General features: G+C 35.9%; 1 protein-coding gene across 4 annotated transcripts in view; it reads right to left on the reverse strand.

The window, feature by feature from the left end:
• Positions 1-1,414: 1,414 nt before the first annotated feature.
• The window catches only part of BRAF (B-Raf proto-oncogene, serine/threonine kinase), a 161,361-nt gene continuing 142,121 nt past the window's right edge, over positions 1,415-20,654 (reverse strand). For 2 of the 4 annotated variants that reach the window (XM_060021006.1, XM_060021008.1), the window contains 3 exons: positions 18,187-18,321; positions 14,568-14,721; positions 1,415-8,650 (listed from right to left, as the gene is read on the reverse strand). In XM_060021006.1, coding sequence (XP_059876989.1) covers positions 8,628-8,650; positions 14,568-14,721; positions 18,187-18,321 — 312 coding nt within the window. In that variant the 3' untranslated portion in view covers positions 1,415-8,627. Of the gene's footprint in view, positions 8,651-8,738; positions 14,722-18,186; positions 18,322-20,654 lie in introns of those variants that run through there. The other 2 variants (XM_060021005.2, XM_060021009.2) reach the window with 1 other exon arrangement.

Consider the following 20,654-nt stretch of genomic DNA (forward strand, 5'->3'; position numbering starts at 1 on the left):
ACAAACTCAATGTCACTCAATTTCACTATAACCATCATCACAACCACAACAAAATTTTATACATACAGTATATATAAAATGCATAGTAGTGATCTTGGAAACAAAAGTCATGACTGAGTCCTGGCTACGTAAGCCTAGGGAAGTCATCCCTGGGGGGATTCATATTCAGTAGCTGATGAGGGGACCATGAAATCTTTAAGGCTGAACCATATAAACTTTTTTTTGGCCGTGCCTCGCAGCTTGTGGGATCTTAGTTCCCCAACCAGGGATTGAACCTGGGCCCCCTGCAGTGGAAGTGCAAAGTCCTAACCACTGGACTGCCAGGGAAGTCCCTAAACCATGTAATCTTTAAGAACTCTTTTGGCTCTAACATTTTACGAATCTAGGAGAACTACACAGCCCAGACAGTAGGCCCAATTACTACAGCCCCTGATAAAATTTCAGAAGAGCTAGTATGGTAGGGTTCTTTATAATAGAATTTTATCACAATAATTAAAAGTTTCATAATTCTGGACTAAATTTTAAGGAAAACTTATAGAATAATGCATTAAGAAATGAATCCACAATTACCCTACTGTAATCATGTATGAAGGTTATTTAAAAATGAGTTTCTGTAATTATTACAGAATTACATTTTTCAGATGAGAAAACTGCAGTTCAGAGAAAATACTTGTCTCAACAGCATTTTATGATTTGCTGGAGAGGCATGAAGACCAGAAACCAGATTCCTCAAATATGTACCATCTTGAAGACTTTTCTGTTTATATTTTTCTCAGACATAGGGTTTCCAGGTAAAGTCTTAAAATTGTTTACCTCTCCTCTGGAAACTGCCTGGTAATATGACATAGCCTTGATGATATTCTAGGTGTCTTTCAAGCTTTATGAAATCAAATGCATAAAATCAACTCATGGGGGAAGGTAGCCAGCATTAAAAAAAAAAAAAAAGAAATGTAAAACAGGAGTGCATAGTTTCAAATATATGTATTTGTGTGTACTGTCTGTGTTCCTATAGAAAATGTATTACTGGAAGTTGTGTCAAAAAAGTTTGAAAGATACCAAAGTTCAGAAGATGGAACTTCTACAGACTACTACTTAAACGACTCTATTACAGCACACACTTCATTTGAGCCACTGGAGGGGAACAGTCAGATCACAGCATCATAAAATGCTTGAGAATAATCACCAACACCAGATAAAAAACTCTACTACAAAAGTGTAGCCGGTGCAATGTACTAGGTATTCATCTTGACAATTTACTTTTAAAATATTTCTCATAAATACCTCTGCCCACCAAGCGGTAACTGGAAACAATGTACACTTCTTAGTTCCTCCACTGCCTGATAGAACTGACCGTCAAAAGCCCTACTTCCATTATTGAATGTGACAGTGCTAGAAAAATGATCTTGATAAAGACTTCTCCATGCAGTCAATCTTTATTATAGCAGTATTCGCATATTCACATCAAGTACATAGAACTTTTTTGCCTTTTATATAGTACAGAGTTTTTAAATAACTTTACACAGAAATAAATTTCTTCAATCTGAATTTCAGCTATCTTTTTTTTAATTCTCCATGCTTTCTATCCAAACTGAACAATATTTTCCATTGTACAAATTTACATGAGAAAAACTCCAAAATACAAGTGAAAGGACCTGAGCAGGAAAGAGAACCCAAAGTATCAAGAAGTGGGGATGGGGAAGAATTGAAAAAAAAAAAATTCAAGCAAACACTGAGGATTAAGGGACAAGAGGGAAACATCATCCGTTTGACTGAAAATAAATGTCTTTTTTTATGAATTGAAAAATAAGCTTTAAAAATAGTTACTCCTTTGTAATTTTCGCAAAGCAGGTATAGAGAGGTCTGTGGACAATTAAAAAGTCCCCATCTTTTCACTGGGCACACCCCAGACTCCATGAGAACCTTTTCAATGCTTGAGCGGAACTGAAGTGAACTAAACCCAAACCTCTGGCAGCAAGAGAGGAGAGGAATGTGAATGTGAATCGCCATAAGGTTTGGAGTAAACCAGGGGCCATTAACTCACTGCAGTTAAAACATGAAGGATTTCCCTTTCCCCTCTCTTACAGAAGAATTGTCCTCAAACCGAGAAATAAGTGAAAGGCGGGGGGTGGGGGTGGGGCGTGGATTTCCTTTTTCTTGGTCCAAACCAAAGAGCAATCATAACTACTAAATAGAATTCAAAGGGACATATGTTAAACAGTTAATTTCAATCTCCTCATAGTTGTACACTCATATTTTAGAAGAAACAGCAACTGCTGAGTGAGGAAAGGGTCAGAGTGCACAACAAATGAATGAGCTATGTCACTGTGATAGAGTCCTTCAAATCAGGCGATATGAAGGCCAAGGCGAGACTATAACCTGTGGCATGGCCAAAGGAAACACACAGGACCCAACAAAGGCGTTTTCAAACGAAGGAGGGAAAATTTACAGCATACACACACATACACACCCTGGATGTAAACTAACATAACATGAAGATAAATAAGACATAAAGGTTAGCCATTTATGTTGGTAATTAACATGAATAAAAAGGCATTATATGTTTACATAGCTGGTTTTAATCAGCTACAGAACACAGGCAAATGTATTAGGAAGGAATGATTTTTTAAAAAACCCGTTCACAGCTTAGAATAAAAAGCACACTTATTGCACTCTTAACATTTTATTTCAGGTAATTATAGTTTATTTCCCACCCTCACATCAATTCTTCCCTACCCCTAGACTTACTCCCATACCCTCCCCCCTCCCATTTTGGTCCATTTTGTCTACACCTGTGCCTAGACTGTGAGCTTTGTTGCTTATGCTAGTCTGACGTTTCCTCTTATGTAACACATACTCCACCAAAACACAAGTGGGTTAAAAAAAGCTTAACACACAAATGTAACACAATAATTCTCAAAACAAAACCAACTTACTAAGCAACTTACTCATAAGCCCTATCTCCACTCCTGTAAACAGAACACTTCCTCTGCTCCACCTCTTCAGTGAATTTCATGCCCAATTCCCTACATAGATTCTGTGATGAGAACCAGCCACTCGCGGGTGCTGGACAATGTGCTCAGCCTGCCAGGAGAAGCAGATGGTTTGCACAAATCTTTTTTTTTTATGCTAACATGAATAAACATATTTTAGTTCTTTGTTTTCAAAGAGTACTTCAACCTACAGAATTCTTAAGAAAAAAAAGCATCACAAAAAAACCCAGATACACTCACTGGCTGTGTCCTCATGCACAACTGGTTATATCATTGTAATTAGTCAAAACTGCTAAATAAAATTAAACATTTTAATGAAACTGATTTAGTAATAAGACTAAGTTAACAGTTGGGTAAAGGGGGTCAAAATGTTAAAAAAAAGTATTACAAGAACAACAGCTGAAATTGTGGATACTGAAATAAATGACACACTCAATCAATTTTTTGAGGTAGAGACTAACCACCCCTAAGCGTTCTAAAATAAACCACTGTTACCTTAATTTAAGATTTTAGGACTTAGTTTCTGTCCTCTTCTACATTAAAAACACCTGATAGAAACTGTTAATTGCCACAACTGGCAAAATTTAGGACTGAAATTCAATTTAAATGTTTTCCCAAACAGAAGTGAAAATTGATTATCTTCAAACAACAAAACAAAGCTTACTCTCTAGTGTACTAATAAAACAAAAATCTTACCAGTATTTTCAATTTACCAGAGCTAGCAACATGGAATATGAGTACACTGGCCACTTCACTCTCCTCTGGGGGCCAATATACAATCAGGCAGAGATGCTACTGCACCCCTCGGGTGCTCAACAACCTATGGGCATTAGTAATACTCCTTAGTGAAACGTCTAGAGAACTTGCTGAAGCCTTTCTTGGGGGTGGCAAGGAATCAAGATACTAGAAGCACACCATGGAGTGTGTCCAGTTCACACCCGCCAGCCTTATGTCCCCTCATAGAGGAGCCCTTGGAGATTCCACCTGGCCCCCAGAGCATTAGCAAGACAGTCCCACTTAATTTGCAAACAAATCCTGAGAGGCAAGTTTATATTTCAAACTCTGGTCAGTGTCTAGGTTGGCAGCAGTACTATGGGAACTGAGAAAATCAAATTCTGTCCTATATGTTAATTTCATCCTTCTCACTAGTTAATACATATGACTGCTGCCCAGCATATAGTAACTTCAACCCTAAACTACAGCAATTTCTTAAAATGTCTGTCAAACATTCCTGTTATATAAAAGTTCCATGCTTTGAAGAACCTATGGGAGTAGAAAAAGTTTCTCTAGAAATGTCACTGAATTATGATTTCAACCTATTTGCTCTATGTGATAAATATATCTGACTATACTAGGGATTATGTGCTTTAAAAAAATAATTTTGTTCACTGAAAATTTACCTGTGTGTTTTCTCATTTTTTTAAACATGATTTTGGCTATAAACTCTTTAGTGCATTTATCTTTGCAGTCTAAATTGCACGCTAAAAAATATTAACACAGCTGAGTTAGACCAGGGTGGCTGCTCTCTTCACAAATCACTGATTTCTGCTAAAATTTTAGCTTTTTTATTGCATCATGAAGGCACAGGAAGATCATTTGGCAAATTGTCAAGGTATTTTTCTAGAGCCTTACCTACACCATTTCAATGTATGACCTGTAAGCTATTTGCTGTTTATACTCACAGTAAACTTTCCATGTCTGGCTATGGTTTTTTTGTTTGTTTTGCTTTTTACTAGTCTAATGGTTGAAATTGCTATTCTCAAAGTGCTGATTTTCTAGCACAAAGAATGCCAATTTGGACAAAGAAGAGAAACTTGCAAAATGGGTCATCATTCTACCCTCTTAACTGGGCAGTCTCTCTACAGGAGCATCTGTGCATGTGATGAAGCTGCGGCTAACTCATTATGAAGATGTACTGTCTTGCTAAGCCTACCAAAAATTAAAATTATATCACTGTTAGTGAAGTGTTACCATTAACTATTTAATTTCATGCAACCGATATAAGGTTAAAAATTCTGAAACGTACCCCTAAAGAGATTCTGGCATCACTTTCAACAACATTCAGATACTCTGAGCTACATTTGTCAGTATTACTGCTTAAATGTATAATGCCCTTTAGGACAAAATGAGAAGGCTCAAATACAAGTACACATAAAAGTTAAAATCTTAAATCATCTTCATGTTCTAGAGCTCCTGACTTTTCATATTTTAAAATAAATAACTATTCATTACCTCATTCTGAGGAGGTAGTTTTAGAAGAGGTCACCTGAACCCTGCAATGTGTTTCAAAGTAAAGCTAAATGAGGTGTGCACAAGGCTGGAGAGGTGAATGTACGGGAGGGGCAGGTGAGATCTGAGGAGGGGTATGCAGCAGTTCCAAAATTGCCTGATGAGTAAAAGATAACATTGTGTGATAAAGAGCTGTGACCGCACCAAACAAGAATCTAGGAAATATTTACAAAGTTTCAGGTTGACAGTGTTGAAGTCTTGGATCTTTATTACTAAGTAACTGCTCTTTCTTTTCCAACACTGACATAAATATAACACGTATACTAAAGTATATGGGATTTTATCTTCTAGCTTGCCTTAGCATGTCCTACCAGATCGCAAACACAACCAGGGATTGGATGTTAAGGAACCAGAGTTTGACAGCGAGACAGAATCTTCTTTTAAGAGTGCACTTAAGTACAAATGATTACAGTGGATTTTCTATTCACAAAATCCCTTTTATAAATTACTTTTTGGTCAATATTATTTCAGTGGTAAAAGTTTAGACCCTAGACTAGTTTAATGATGAAAAAGTCCATCAGGAATACTACATACTTTAAAACAATCTTTTATGGTTACTCTGGAATTTTTCAGAAGGTGTCACCTCTCCTTATCCAAAATAAAATACACTACAGAAGGCACTGCAGCCGCCTTACAGGAAAGACAGATAAGTGCAGCCTTACAAGCCTGTCAGTAAAGCAGCCACATAATATCGATACAAACTACTCATAAAGTGCACTGCACAACAAACAAGGAGTTCTTCCCTTGTATTTTCTTAGGAGCTCAAGTCTATCTGTAGTCTAAGCATCAAAAAAAGCATGTAAAACTCAGGGGAAATTCCTTTTCCATGCCATTTGTAAACTAGAGAAAAAGTATTTAATGGAGAAAAGGAAGAAAAGGGAAATGCTAAAATTTTATTTTTATTTTTTAAGGGCTCTATACAAATCTCTCAAGAATACCCTGAGCCTGGCTTCTGGGCACAGCTTCATTTAAGAAATGAGATTTTTCAAATGAGATAGCAATGTATTCTAAAAAGAAAGGGAAGAAAACAGTGTTTAATCACCTTGAATTTTGTGTTGAAAACTCCAATGCTAACCTCCCTCCATAACTAGCTCCTGTGCTGGCTCCTGCCGTGCTCAGGGAGGGAGTCCTGCACTAGAAGCTCCGGCAGGACACGCCTACTGTTCAAGCCCAGCTCTCTCCAATCTAGGAAAAGGTAACACAAGCATGTTCAAAAGCATCTGTGGGGACATATTTAAAAAGAAAAATAAACAATGCTTTTAAAAGAGAGGCAGCATTATGCACACAAGATGCTCTTCAAATCAGCACAAATCATTTTCATTCTTGCAATTTCTCAATTTTGTAAGATACTGCTCTGCTCACGAAAGACTAAAGAACACACTGCTTTTCAAACTCGTTAATAACTTGAGGATTATTTCCCATTTTACTGGGACAATCTTTTACAAGTCCATGGAATTTTCAACAGGCCTTCCTCTGAATATAGGTAACGTAGCAAGAAATCATCTAATGACAGTAAGCTTTAATAGGCTGAAAAATAGCGGGGCAATTTACAATTTGAAAACTTTAAATAATTTCTAATTCCCTGATTTATTTTATAGGTCCTGTCTAATTTCTTTCAGGTCCTTCACTACATAGCTTGGTTGGGCTAGGTACGTTTGATTTACATTCCTAAATCTTGATAAGAGTCCAGATTCATGATAAGGGGGTTATTTGCCATTAATACATCCAGAGTCACTTTCTTTGCTACTACTGTGATTTATACCACACTTCAGTAAAGGTCAAGGGAAGTTATGACTAGGTTATATTCCCCATTTATAAAGATAAGGAACAAGTTCTTAATACCACAGCAGTTCTTTCTATAAAAACAACTGATGTCAGGCTTTTCACATCCTCCCTCAGTCCCAATACACCTAAAATTGCTCTATTCTCTGCCTGGGGGACTCGGCTGCCAAAGTTAACCAACCTTTTGAAGACCAGGCTTGGGAAAAAAGGAAGGAGGAGAATGAATGGAGACACCACCATTTTTATTTGAGGTTGCATATGCTAGATCAAAGACTAGAAAGAAAATGTAGGATGTAGTGCAGGAGTTAGTTGGAAGAAACAATGAGATATTAGTAAAGATGTTAGTGTGGATCCAGCAAGTACCATTAATTTAAAAATTATAAATATTTGTCATTATGCTAAGACTCCCCATATATTTAGGTAGAGAAAAGGATACTGATCTTTCTTTAAAAGTTGTTTATATAACAAAAATACAATTTTCCAGGATATATAATTCTAGTGGGAAGTATTATTTTATTCCAATTCAATTAAATCTGAAAATTATTTTGTTTTTAATAAAAATATAATAGAAGAAATTCAGAAATTAAAACTTGTACCTTACATTTAAATTATATAAATGTCTCACATTCAAAACTGTTATCAAGCAGTTCTGTAGGCTTTTAATTAGATACAGGCATTTTGTGCCCTGGACAAAGTAGCCACATAAGTAATTGGTGACTGGAAGAGCTTAGGAGGAAGATATCAATTGTATTTTCCTGAGAACTTGCTACATCGTGGAGAAAAAAAATCCCCAAACACTCGTCTTCATTGCTGGACCCAATGGGAAAAGAAGGCAATGTGCGCCAGAGCTTCCAGTCTGCCCGCCAGGCAGAGCCTGAGTGAGCGAGGAAACAAAGGCCAGAGACCCAGCAGGTCAGGAAAAAGATGCAGCATTCCCTTTTCCTCTACACCAAAACCTACCTCCTCATCTCTCACCCTCCATTTAAATAAAATAGCTTCATTTTGGTAAAAATTTATCAAGGACTGAACATGCACCATACAAGAAGGGCATGCTGCATTTTTGTTCCATCCCTCAGAAATTAACCAGTGGTGGCTAGGGGAAAGAGCTCCACAACAAAATCCCAGAACAGGAAAGAGAACGAGGCTTGGTGATTGCAACTGCCCCATCAGATGATCAGCCACATATTGATCTGGTGGTTAGAAGGGCAAAGTTGACTGGCAGACTTTCCAGAGCAAATCTCCCAAGCTGTAGCAGCAGTTTCTTTCCATCATGCCTGACCATCAAAAGGTCAGAACTCAGGGTCTCCTCTTTCTTCCTGGGAGTGGGCAGACTTGTATGCACGTGGTATTTGTGTTGAAGAAGAAACACTGGCAGCAGAGAATTCTAGTTCCTAAAACATTCTTCCCTCTTTTGTTGGATGGGAAATTCCATTCTGTTCCACACCAGCTTATGCATTGAAAATTTTTATCTTTAAAAAGAGTTAAGGAACAGAACTGTGTTTTGATGTTAACAAATTGTACGAACACAAGACTTAAATAAGAGTAGATGCTGTCATGATGGTGTGGCTACTTGAAGGCTGCAAATTCTCCTGTAGAGGGAGGACAAGAGCTAATTTTAAAAAAGTTATCTCAAATAACCTAGAGACACAGAAAAGCCTCATGGAAACCTCACTGAAAGGTGACTAGCTATATGTTACAAATCTAGCAACGACATCACTAATTTAAAAGTAAAAAAGGCTGTAACCATGAAAGACGACAACTTATATAGGATATTAAGTCTGTAGATAATTTCCCAGTTGGGTTTTACATGCTATGATTCTAATCAAGCTGAAACAGTTCCAATGAACAAAACTTCTCAGTAACTGACGGTAAAACAGTAAGGCTGATTTGTAGAACACTTCCCACCTAAATTATCAACTCATTTTCATTATTATAATGCCACTATTAGGAAGGAAGAAGCAGGAATTATTCTCATTTTGTAAAAGATAAAATTCACAGGTCAAATGATCTGTCCACATCACACATTTGAACGAAGGAAAGGAAGTTCAGACCTCTCCCATTTGTAGTTCATTTCACCTTTTAAACTACCAAAAAATTACTTATAGGCACATGTCAATGAACATTATTCTCAGCATAAAAATGTTTTTAACCACAAAGACCCTCTGAGGTACTGCACTCTTTTGCTTACTGAATTTGGGGGCTTCATGCCTTATTTTTCACCTACTATTTTGTCCACAGCTTCTACTTCAAACTAGGGTTCCTCTTATTAAATACACCACAGTTAATTTCTGGGGGTTGGTTGATAACTGACAGCTATCAGAATTTAGTGAGCCTTAACATCATTTTTCTGTAACATAGCTTCTGATGAGGATCCAAGCAATCATTTATATGAATACACTGTTTAATCGAGGAATAATCTATGTTTTCTGATTGCTGTTCGATTTCAACTGGTGTACCAGAGAACACTGGCATGTTCCAACAAACAATGGATTGCTAACGACTGGCTGACTGAACCCTCAGATTGTATGCTGATAATATTAGCAACTACTCGAGTGTCTATTATAGTATACCAGATGCCTCACTCAACACTATACACATTTGCATCTGATCCTCATAATAACTCTATGAAGCAGGTACTATTACTTCTCTTTAATTTATAGAGGAGCAAGCTGGGATTTTAAGTAACTTGCCAGAAATCTCACAGCCAGAAAATGGCAGAGTTGGAATGTAAAGCCAGGTGCTGACTCCAAAGTCCAAGGTCTTAACAATTAACAGACCCCCTAAATGATTTTCAATAATTAATAATTTGCTTTCCTCTTCTGAATACAACTACTAATTGGACTGCAGACAGCGATACTATCTCTTTCCATCTAAGGATTCCTTTCAACAATTAACCAAGGTATTTTGAGTCAAAAGATCAAGGAAGGGTAAAACATTTATTACCCTTCATATTTAAAGTTAAAAGAACTGGGGAAATTGGCACTGATTGGAAGGAAAAAGAGTCAAATTACTAAGACCCTGGAGAGTAAAACATTTAGAGCATAATCATAGGAGGCTATTATGTTAACAGAGACTCTAGAAATACATAAACATCCTTATTATCTTTGCTTATGGTTTTATGGTTGCTATTTTTTCAGAAGTATTTTAATACATTTCTTAAAAGCAATTTTCGACAGTTTTTATGAGTAGTCACTGTATCTAACAGAACCTAAAACTCCTTAAAGGAAGCCAATGTGAAAACAGGATTTGCTTAACAGAAATCTTTATAAAAAATGGCTAGAATTCATCTATTAAGTGAGAAAATATCAGAAAATGATAAACTCTAAGCCCAAATCTTATATACCATGTTAAAAATAACTTAAAAAAATCTTCAGATGTTTCCTACTCATTATTACAATTAGACACTCCATTTCATTTAACAGTGTTCTCTACAAACTTAAATATTAGCCTTAAAAATACAAACACACAAAACAACCCCCCAAAGCACAAAATCTTGCCAACAAACTCCAAATCAAATACCAATAAAGTAAACACTAAAGATCTCGCTACCAGAGTCTACTGCTTCTAATGGAATGTGGTTCTTTTCATAATCAGACTTCAGGTCCAGGGGGGTAAAAAAAAGACAAAAAGGACTCATAGTTTAGAGAGCAATAAAATAAAACTCCTTCTACATATGTCCCTGAAATCACAGAAAATTTAAGGAAAAGACAGGGTAACAGGAGATGGATCTGCTATTGGAAAAAAAAAATTTTTTTTTCTTGCTTATTCCTCCTTGCATATCAGGAAATCTCTACTATCCCAACTCCTACCCTATTTTATTTGAGGTAAGAGCCAACTCTGCTTGTGTGAAGTTGTTTGAAGTGAAACATCTAGATATTCTGACTTTAAAATAATTTAGTTATTAACCAAAAAATCAAGCAGAGGCCAAAATGAAACTTTTTAAATAACCTCCTTTTTGGCTGAGAATAACCTAAGCTCTATTTTCCATTTGACTTTATTAAGGAATGGGGCAAAGAACACTTGGGAAGATCCCAAGATTTCAGACACCTCCAATATCATGCTTTGTTAATTTGAAAGCTAAGGACTTGATTAACTAGTTTTAAGATATTACTAATCACCCTTAATTCTAGAATTAAATGTATTTCAGTGGCTGTTACACATATAATTTGATAAAGAATTCCTTAAAGATTAAATATGCTGTGAAAAATCTAACACGTTATTTTGTACGTAAATAAATCCCTGTCTTAGATGTAGGGGGGCAGTCATTTGAAACTAGAATAAGTCCCATTCTTTTTTTGTGGTGACCTTTCAGGCAGTTTCTAAAGGATGAGGAACATTCTGCCAGAGACACACTGGACTTCTTAAAATTCTTAGAGAAATGATCACAGGAGAGATGAAATATTTAGTAAAAGAAAAAGTACCATAGAAATGTTCAGTAATTCTCAAATAAGACTATAACTGACAAAACGTTTTAGTCATGAAATACTCTTTTCATAACACTTAAAAAAAAAAGGCAGATCATTTCCTTAAATTGAGTGTGATCTACTTGAGAGAAAGGCCATTTAATAAGCAAGTGTGTTAAATAGTCACTATTTTAAAGAGAATGACTTTAACTACTGGTTTAGTATTTAAATGGTTGGTACAATCCTGTAATATCCGAAAACAAACAAACCTGAAGTATTTGAGTTAAATGCTGTGATCCCTAAACTACTTAAAACCAAGAAGACAAACCTCATTCCTCATCACTGACTGGTAAAACTTTTAAAATGTAAAACAAATTTTATAAAATGGCTGCCTTCTGAAGAAGGATATCAACTTTAATGAAAAGATCTGAGGCTTCAGGTTTTAGGAAAGAAGCCATCAGCTGCAAGATAATGAATGTCCTTCTGTTTCAATTCCTTAGTCAAAAAGATTAACTCTACACATGGTTAGGAAAATAATGTTTTTCTTATTTGGAGAATACATCTAAAACTCAGTATCAAACAGACAAACAGCAACAACAGAAAGGGAAACTACCATGTATCATTCTAATGCTTTCTACTTCTCCAGATCCATGTTATTTATATATTTCACCTGCTCTATTTTTAATGTTCTCCCAATAACATTTCCAGTGGGCCCAATTTGGAAAGAAGAGAATTACTATGCAGTCCTTTGAAGGCATGTTCAAATGTCAATGGGATGGTATTATGCAGTGGTCCCCAACCTTTTTGGCACCAGGGACCGGTTTCGTGGAAGACAATTTTTGCACGGACGGGGTCGGGGGAATGGTTTCAGGATGATTCAAGCACATTACATTTATTGTGCACTTTATTTCTATTATTACATTGTAATATATAATGAAATAATTATACAATTCACCATAATGCTGACAGGAGGTGGAGCTCAGGTGGTAATGTGAGCGATGGGAAGCAGCTGTAAATACAGACAAAGCTTCGCTCCATTGCCTGCCACTCACCTCCTGCTGTGCGGCCCAGGGATTGGGGACCCCTGGTATAATGAGTTTTCTGAGCAGCTCTAAGAGTTTAGCAAATGCCCTCTGGCAAAGGAGACTGGTAAAGAAAGGAAGGAAAAGTGTCAAATGCAGATGTGGGGAGCTGGGTAGTATTTAGTGTGGGTAGTGTTGGGGGGAAAAAAAGAGAGTGAACAAAGAAAGGAAGATAAAAGTGAAGAAAGTATGCTGAGGAATTATGAAAGAGCTCTGTCAATAAAAAGATCCTTTGACTCTTGTGCCTCAAAATGCCCAAACCTTTGAGCATTCCACAGACCAAGTCAATTTGTAAAAACTTTGTTAGCTACATGCTTGCTATTCAATTTGTGAATAAATAAAACCCAATCTAATAGTTACTAATAATCACATCTTTAGCGTCACTGGAAGATTTAGAAATCACACACTTTTATGTTTCTGAATAAGTCACATTCTTTTATGACTTTCTTATTCTCATTTTTTAAAATACAATAAACGTTCTTTTTCACTACTCTTCCTACATTCAAAGTCATGAATTGATTTCTAAAAACATGAATGGCATTATTTATCTTAAGATACCCAAATGGGGGGGCACAAGGTATGCCAAACTTATCACTGAGTGGTTTCCCTGGATGAAATCTAACTTATTCAAATAAAGAAAATATTTCAAAAATTTATTTGTGATACTTACAAGACTAAATTATCACTAAAGTCCTCCCGATTTTCTTCTTTATTGGTTTCCAAGAAGGATGGCATTTATGCAAATGCCATCTGTGTGCCCCTGAATAACCCTGGAACTGTCAGTTATATTTAATATCATCACAACTCCAAACTGAGTAAATGAAGATGTATTTAAGAGGCTGGCTTTGGTCCCTAGGCTGACTCTGAAGTAGAGACGGTGATTTCTTTGATGACAGCAATGCTGCTTCTTTCACTTTTGATTCCCGGTAAGATTCTGGTTCACAGTAAGAATATACTGACTGCCACATTACAGTTATTTTCTACATAAGAAAGTGTAAGCATTAGAAAGCGCTAAACGTACTACACACACACACACACACACACACCGTGGAATAAAAAAAACAATTCATACATTCATAATAAGGAGGACAGAGACACACGGATAAGTCATTGCTAATATGCATCATGAGAGGTGAGTATAACCTAAAATAATAATTTTTAAAAATCCATTACCTGGTTGTTTGGCAACCACAGTTATCTAAAAGAAGAACAAAACAAACCTACAAGTTCTCACAGAATTCTGTGGAACTTTTTGGAAGGAAGAGGAGGCAATGCGTTTGTAAGGAAATTCGACTTCTGCATTGTGTAAGACATCCTTAATATATAAAGAAATATTAGCTAAAAATCCAAAGTTAAACCATGTTACTCATGTCAAACATGCCACTCAGCAATATCTCTGGTTACCTGTACCCATAATTTATACTGCTCTAAGGGAATAAAGGACAACTATATTTTCCAAACTGTATTAACAAAAAGAAATAGTTATAAGAAAAAATATTAAGAATAAAAATAAGCTTATTCAATTTTAGTGACTCCTAATTAGACCTGTTCAGTTTACCTTCACTAACACAGCCTAACCTACTGTCAGCTTCCCACCTGCCATCACACACACAGGTGGCAGCGTTGTTCTTGGAGCCCCTAATGGACGCAGGACAGCTAACAGCAAAAGGTGAGTGAGGAAAGTTTAACTGAAGTTTAATAATTAGAATAATCAAGTAAACAAAATAAACTTGGAACGGGAAGTAAAACCTCTGGAAAAGGTACTGTGAATTTTCAGCAATGTCTGAGAACTTCAAAAACCCTTCGATGTTGAAACTCTAATGCTAAGTATGAATTTTAGATTGGCAAAACAATTATATCCAGTCTTTAAAAACATACATGTTCTTTTGTTCACCTTAAAAAAAAAAGAATATCCTATTCAATTTAACAAATATGTAAGCAAACATATGTTCACTTTCCTTTGTCCCTACCGTCCTACACTCTGTCACTCATTTAGTTTGTTAAATGGACAGGAAACGCACCATATCCCCCTGCTTGGATGGGTGTTTTTGGAGAAGCACAAGCATACAGACTAAAATCCTCTGTTTGGAAGCCAGCCCGATTCAAAGAGGGTTCGGATGCACTGCGGTGAATTTTTGGCAATGAGCGGGCCAGCAGCTCAATAGAGGCGAGAATCTAAAAAAAGAAAAAAAGAAAGAATGATGAAAATCTAGGTGGTGTTAATCTTTAAGAGCCCCATCATACTCTACAAGAAAGCATATGAAATCTTATAATACATTGTTTTCACTATTATCTCAAATGCCTGGAAAATAGTAAAGAAACTGATACTTTTCCTTAAAAAGAAGAGAAAATTACCAAACTATTACAGCTTTACTCTCTATAAACTGAATGGGAAAAGTAACCCATAGTTAGCTTTTCTTTACATTTTATAATTTTAGATCATTTGCCAGCCTTGAAACAGTAAATAAAAAAAAATTTAAAATCAATTATATACCTATTTCTCACAGACCACAAGTCCCTTTTGGGGAGAAGATGGAGCATAAATAACGAAAGCACTATATAACTTCATAAACAGAACCATTAGAGCAACTTATTCTTTAAAGAAATTTAGTAATGGGAAATGTCTTACACACACATAATTAAAAACAGGGCCCCAATGACCCAGAATGCCAGCACCACAGGAGTGAGAAGTGACAGATGAATACCCATAAGTGAAAGAAAAGATAGGAAAACTCTACAACTAGACACCAATGCACAAAATGTAGAAATACAGCACATTTTTAAGGTACAAAGAAACCGGTTATGACTCTTGAAGGCATACAGTATGATAATGCATGAAACATACATATAAAAGGCTTGGCACAATGCCTGGCATATAGTAAGTACTCAATAAAACTTTAGCAGCCATTATTACTACTACTATGATTATATACTATATAGTATTATACACATTATATACTACTATTATTATTTTTCTCAGCTACCAAAAATTTTTTTGAAGTTAAACTGTAATCTGTAGAGTGATTAGTATAAGAAGGCAAAGAAGCAATGTTACAAAATTTTTAAAATTATAAGCATAACACACAAATAAAAATTCAAATAATACAGGAAAGTATGAATGCTACCTTCCAGGGGTAACCACTGTTAAGGAGTCTATACTTTCTTCTGGACCTTTCCTATGCATAAACATGCACATATGAAAACAGAGCCCATCCCCTCCCTCACCACCATTTAAAGTGGTATCACAGTACACATTTTTCTGCATTGCTTTCTTTTTCCCTCACTGACATCCAAGCCATCTACAGAGAGATACCTTGATCTTTATGTCTTTAATTTTTCCAGTTACAGTTAACAGTCTTTATCCGGATACCTGTGGGGGCAGATTCTGTAGCATATAGCATAGATTTTCAGGAGTGGAATTACCAGAGCAAAAGGTGTATGTATTTTAAGTTTATGGAGTCTACCAAGTCCTTTCAAAAAAGGTCAAACCAATTTACATTCTTACCAACATTCCTTCCTTACTTCCCAACATTGTACCCAATGCTGGATACTATCAATCTCAGAGACAAAATCAAAATGTATTTCACAATTGTGACTTTGCATTTTACTGATTATCACTGATGTTATTATTCCTAACATCCTGTGCTTAAGTTCATTCCGCATTTGTACTTCTTCTGTGAATCACCAGTGCATATTCTTTGTTGATTTTCCTTTGATTACCTTTTACTTATGGATTTGTAGGAGTCCTCTGTATAGCATAAACACTCTTTATTATACATGCTACAATTATTTTTCTCAGTGTTTTCCTTTCAATATTATTTTTACTATATAGAAATTTTAAAATGTTTAATGTAGTCATACCTGCTAACCTTTTCCTTTATAACTTCTGGATTCTGCCTCTTGCTTAGGAGAGCCTTTCCTACCTTAAGGTTATAAAAATGATTTGTTATTTTATAGTTTTGTTTTTTACATATAAACCTTTAGCCATCTGAAATTTATGTTTGTGTATGGTGTGAAGAGACATCCTGTAATGAAAATTTAAAAATAATACTTAAAAGGGGCAGCTTTTAATAATCTGGAATACTCATATATGTATTTCATTTTCTGATACCATGAAAAGAATAAAATATTACTTATATTAAGAAATATGACCATTTTGTCCCTTTTAATACCATTTGAAAAGTGAGCCTAAGGATATAATCTGCATTATTAATGTACATCAACCACGTTTAATAGGAAACCCTAGCACCTGGAATGTGAAAAGAGAACAGGGTGCAGAGTCCTGCTCACAATGGCCAACAATACCGGTCGTTTATTTTGATGGTCTTAAACCAGTGGTTTTCTGGGTTTAAAAAAACCCAACTCTTCCTCAAAGGAATAGTAACGTAGAATTCCAATATGTAAAACATATAACTACCTATGCAGCCATTCAGCCTCCCCTCCCTGCTCTGGGACAAGCCCCTGAGAGACTTGTTAAAAGCAAAAATTCAATCTTTAATTCTTTAGATAGGGATAAAAGATTCACACATTCCTGTAACACTGACTTCTAAGAAACTGAGCTAGGACTGATAGCATTCACAAAGGACCACATGGTAGCTGAGTTATGGGAGTCAGCACTTCCCACCTGAAAACTGTACTGACTCATTGGGACAGATTTATACAGCGCTATCGTGATTTTTCTAGGCATTATAAACATGGAATTTATATTACAATATCTACTACAGCTAAACTTTCTAAGACTGTTCAGGTACTTAGTTCCAGTTCATGAGGCTTATGAAAGATTATTAAATTGAGGGCTTTAGCCTTCCAACTTGAAAAGATAAAAAACAATGGAAAGTTTCCAAGAATCAGAGAACGGCAGACAGTACCAACAGTTGCCTTCTCTTTTTGTCCCAGGTAAAAATGCCCCTCAAAAAAACCTAACATTAAAGGGATGCTTGCAACCTGTTTAATTTTACCATCAAGAAGAATAAAAGTAGCAGTGCACAAAGTGTAGTCTGTAGAAAAACTATTTTTATACTAGCACTAAGATATTATTTGCCTTTTTTACTTTCATTATTTTACAAGTGTAAGTGGAGTTTTCAGAGGCTATATAATGTAAGATATTGCAACATAATGAATGCAAAGCAGAGAATCCAGCTATCTTCTTTTTGCAGAGATTTGCGAAAAGTCTAAAACAATGCCACTTTTTTCGAAATTTTTTTGTTTGGGAAAATATAATTATTTTTCATAAAACATTATTTAACATGTAATGGTTTTATTATGTTTAAATAAATTTATAAATAAATATTTTAAAAAGTATTAATTTCTAAAATGGGAATTACTACTTACACAAACAGAAGGTCTTTGGGGTTCTTCAATAATTTTTAAGTTTAGAAAACAGTTCTGAGACCAAAAAGTTTGAGAACTGCTAGACAAAAGCAAAATCTTTCTGAATATTTTGTATTGGGATCCTAAGTTTTTAGGTGTACCACTGTTCAACCTTTATAAAATCACCTTTATGTGTTTACTTATCTGGAGTCTGCACATAATCACATGGAATCCAAATCCGTAAAATACAAACTGTGCTCTAAAAAGTGCTTAAAAATCTGCATCAGAATATTAGTCTGTCCTTCTAGGTAACATAAAGCTTTTTCTTACTTGGGGAAAGAGTGGTCTCTCATCTCTTTTCTTTTTTAGGCACTCTGCCATTAATCTCTTCATGGCTTTTGGACAGTTACTCCGTACCTTACTGAGATCTGGAGATAGATATCCTCGTCCCACCATAAAAATTATCTGGGGAGGAAAAAAAAGGCAAATCATATAACCTTGTAGATAAGTTGAAAAATATATAAACATTGAAAATTCAACAAGCTGTGCACTTATGACATGTACTTTCCTGTATGTACATTACACTTCAATAGAAGGTTAAAAAACACAATGCTACTAGTATTCTGATTCCTATATACCATAGACTGTGGGGAATCAATACTTAATGTGCTGCAAGGCGAAATCTTCATGACCCCTGGACTACTGCAAAGGTCTCCTAACTGCTCCGCATGCTTCCAGTCTCTCCTTATCCAATCCATTTTCCCACTGATAGTAATCATTCTGAAACACAGATCGGGCCTCTTCTACTCAACCAAAATAGTTAACCTTTTTAACAGTTGTTTTGGCATCTGAATTTTAAATTCTTTTGTTGAGGAAACTCTAATGGGGCATTTAGTTATATAAGTCTGAGAACCAGACCCTCCTCCAGAGGGAAGGTAAAGCTACTGGGAACTAAAATTTAATGTTTAATAAAGTAAAAAGCCTTGTCTTCCCTGGGTACAGAGATTTATAATTTTTCTGATTTCTTACATTTCTAATTTTCTGACTTGTGGTTCTTTTGAAAGTGGGCAGAGACAGATGTTAACAGTCTTAGGTGTCATGGAAGAGAGAGGGGTTTTGATCTTACAGGGAATAGGTTCAATAGGGACAGACTAGAGGCTAAGGTGGAGAGAGCCAGTCAGAGATCCCAGGTTACAAGGTAGAACTGATAAATTTTAGGAACAGTCAAGTCTGATATGCTATTTTATGTTATTTCTTGTTTGGTGCTGTAATAACCCTTACTTAACTATAAGATGATTTGCCCAAGCACCACTAAAGTGAAGATGTAAAGTTTAACCTCCTTTCCATCTCCTCTGTCACAACTGCCCTTCTCCCACTTCACAAAAGGCACACCTTTTACCTACATGGAATTTAACTACCGTGCACACTGCGTCAGTGTGTAACACTGCTGAGGGTACCAAAGGGATGCTTCCAAATATTGGTCTAACTGGACGCTAATGAATGGGTAGCAAATCCCTTTGCAAGACAGTTGGTTTCCAATTCTTTGCTTTCAGCAAAATTAACTGAATTGTCAGCTGATTGTTAAAATAATTTTAAATGACAAGTTATTATATAATTTTTGGTATGCTATAGAAATGAGTTCAAATAAGCAGTGATATGGTTATGGTAAAGAACTAATCTTGCCCAAAGAGAGGGCTGGCCTTTGCCTTTGGCTCCTGGGAGGTAATCCCTAAGCCCTTGGAATGTCCTGCCTGTTAAGAGTGCCTTTGTTTATCTGGGAGTCTAAGGTCATGTCAGATAGTCTATGCTATCAATGTGATTCTACAGAGGGGGCTTTAAGTTATATGGTATCAGCTTGACCTCTGTAGAGGCTAAAAACTAAGGTCAACAACAGAGGTGGTCAATTGTTATCTACGTGACTGAGGCCCAACAATAACTCAAGGCTCCAGTGAATTACCCTGGTTGGCAACACTTCCTGCACATTGTCACACATGACTGCCAGGAGAACTGAGTGCTGGCCACAATTCCACGGGAAGAGGACAACTGGAAGTTCCCTATGTGAAACTCTCCTGAATTCTGCCCTATGTGCCTCTTCCCTTGGCTGATTTTAATCTGTATCCTTTTGCTTTAATAAACCATAACGTGAGTATTAACAACTTTCAGTGAGTTCTATAAGACTTAATGAATTACTGAACCTGAAGGTGGTCTGCTGAACTCTGCATGTGGTTATAACAAAACTCCTGACTTTCCCATATTCTTATTTATTTGAACAATATTCCTCAGCACTTACTTCTTTAAAAATAAAACTAGAAGGACTGACGCTAAGTCCCAGCTTATTCTAGCAAAGGTCATATTTTTCACAAATAAATGACTGAAGAGAAAACAAAAGTCCCATGTTGCTCATTAAGAAACACACTTCCAATAAAATTTTACCTGTTTCTTTATATCAAAACTCATGTTATTTTCATCAGTTATATATTTAATAATTATTAATAGCATAATTTGGAATTAAAAAAGTTAACAGCCTAAAGTCACTGGGAAAAACTTTTTTAGTTCTAAATTTAAGCACATTTTTTTGTTGCAGAGATATAATTTGAATGAGCAATAAAAGGGTTTAGAGCACACAAATATGTTACATTAGGGAAAAAATTCTGTGGAGGAAGTAGGATACAAATAATTTACAGACAAAAAAAGAGCCATGTAAAATTCCAAAAACTAATGAAGAGGTTTTTTATTTTTATTTACTTATTTTGCGGTACGCGGGCCTCCCACTGCCGCGGCCTCTTCTGCCGCGGAGC

This window comes from Delphinus delphis, chromosome 9, assembly GCF_949987515.2.
Source record: "Delphinus delphis chromosome 9, mDelDel1.2, whole genome shotgun sequence".
NCBI classification, from domain to species: Eukaryota; Metazoa; Chordata; class Mammalia; order Artiodactyla; family Delphinidae; genus Delphinus; species Delphinus delphis.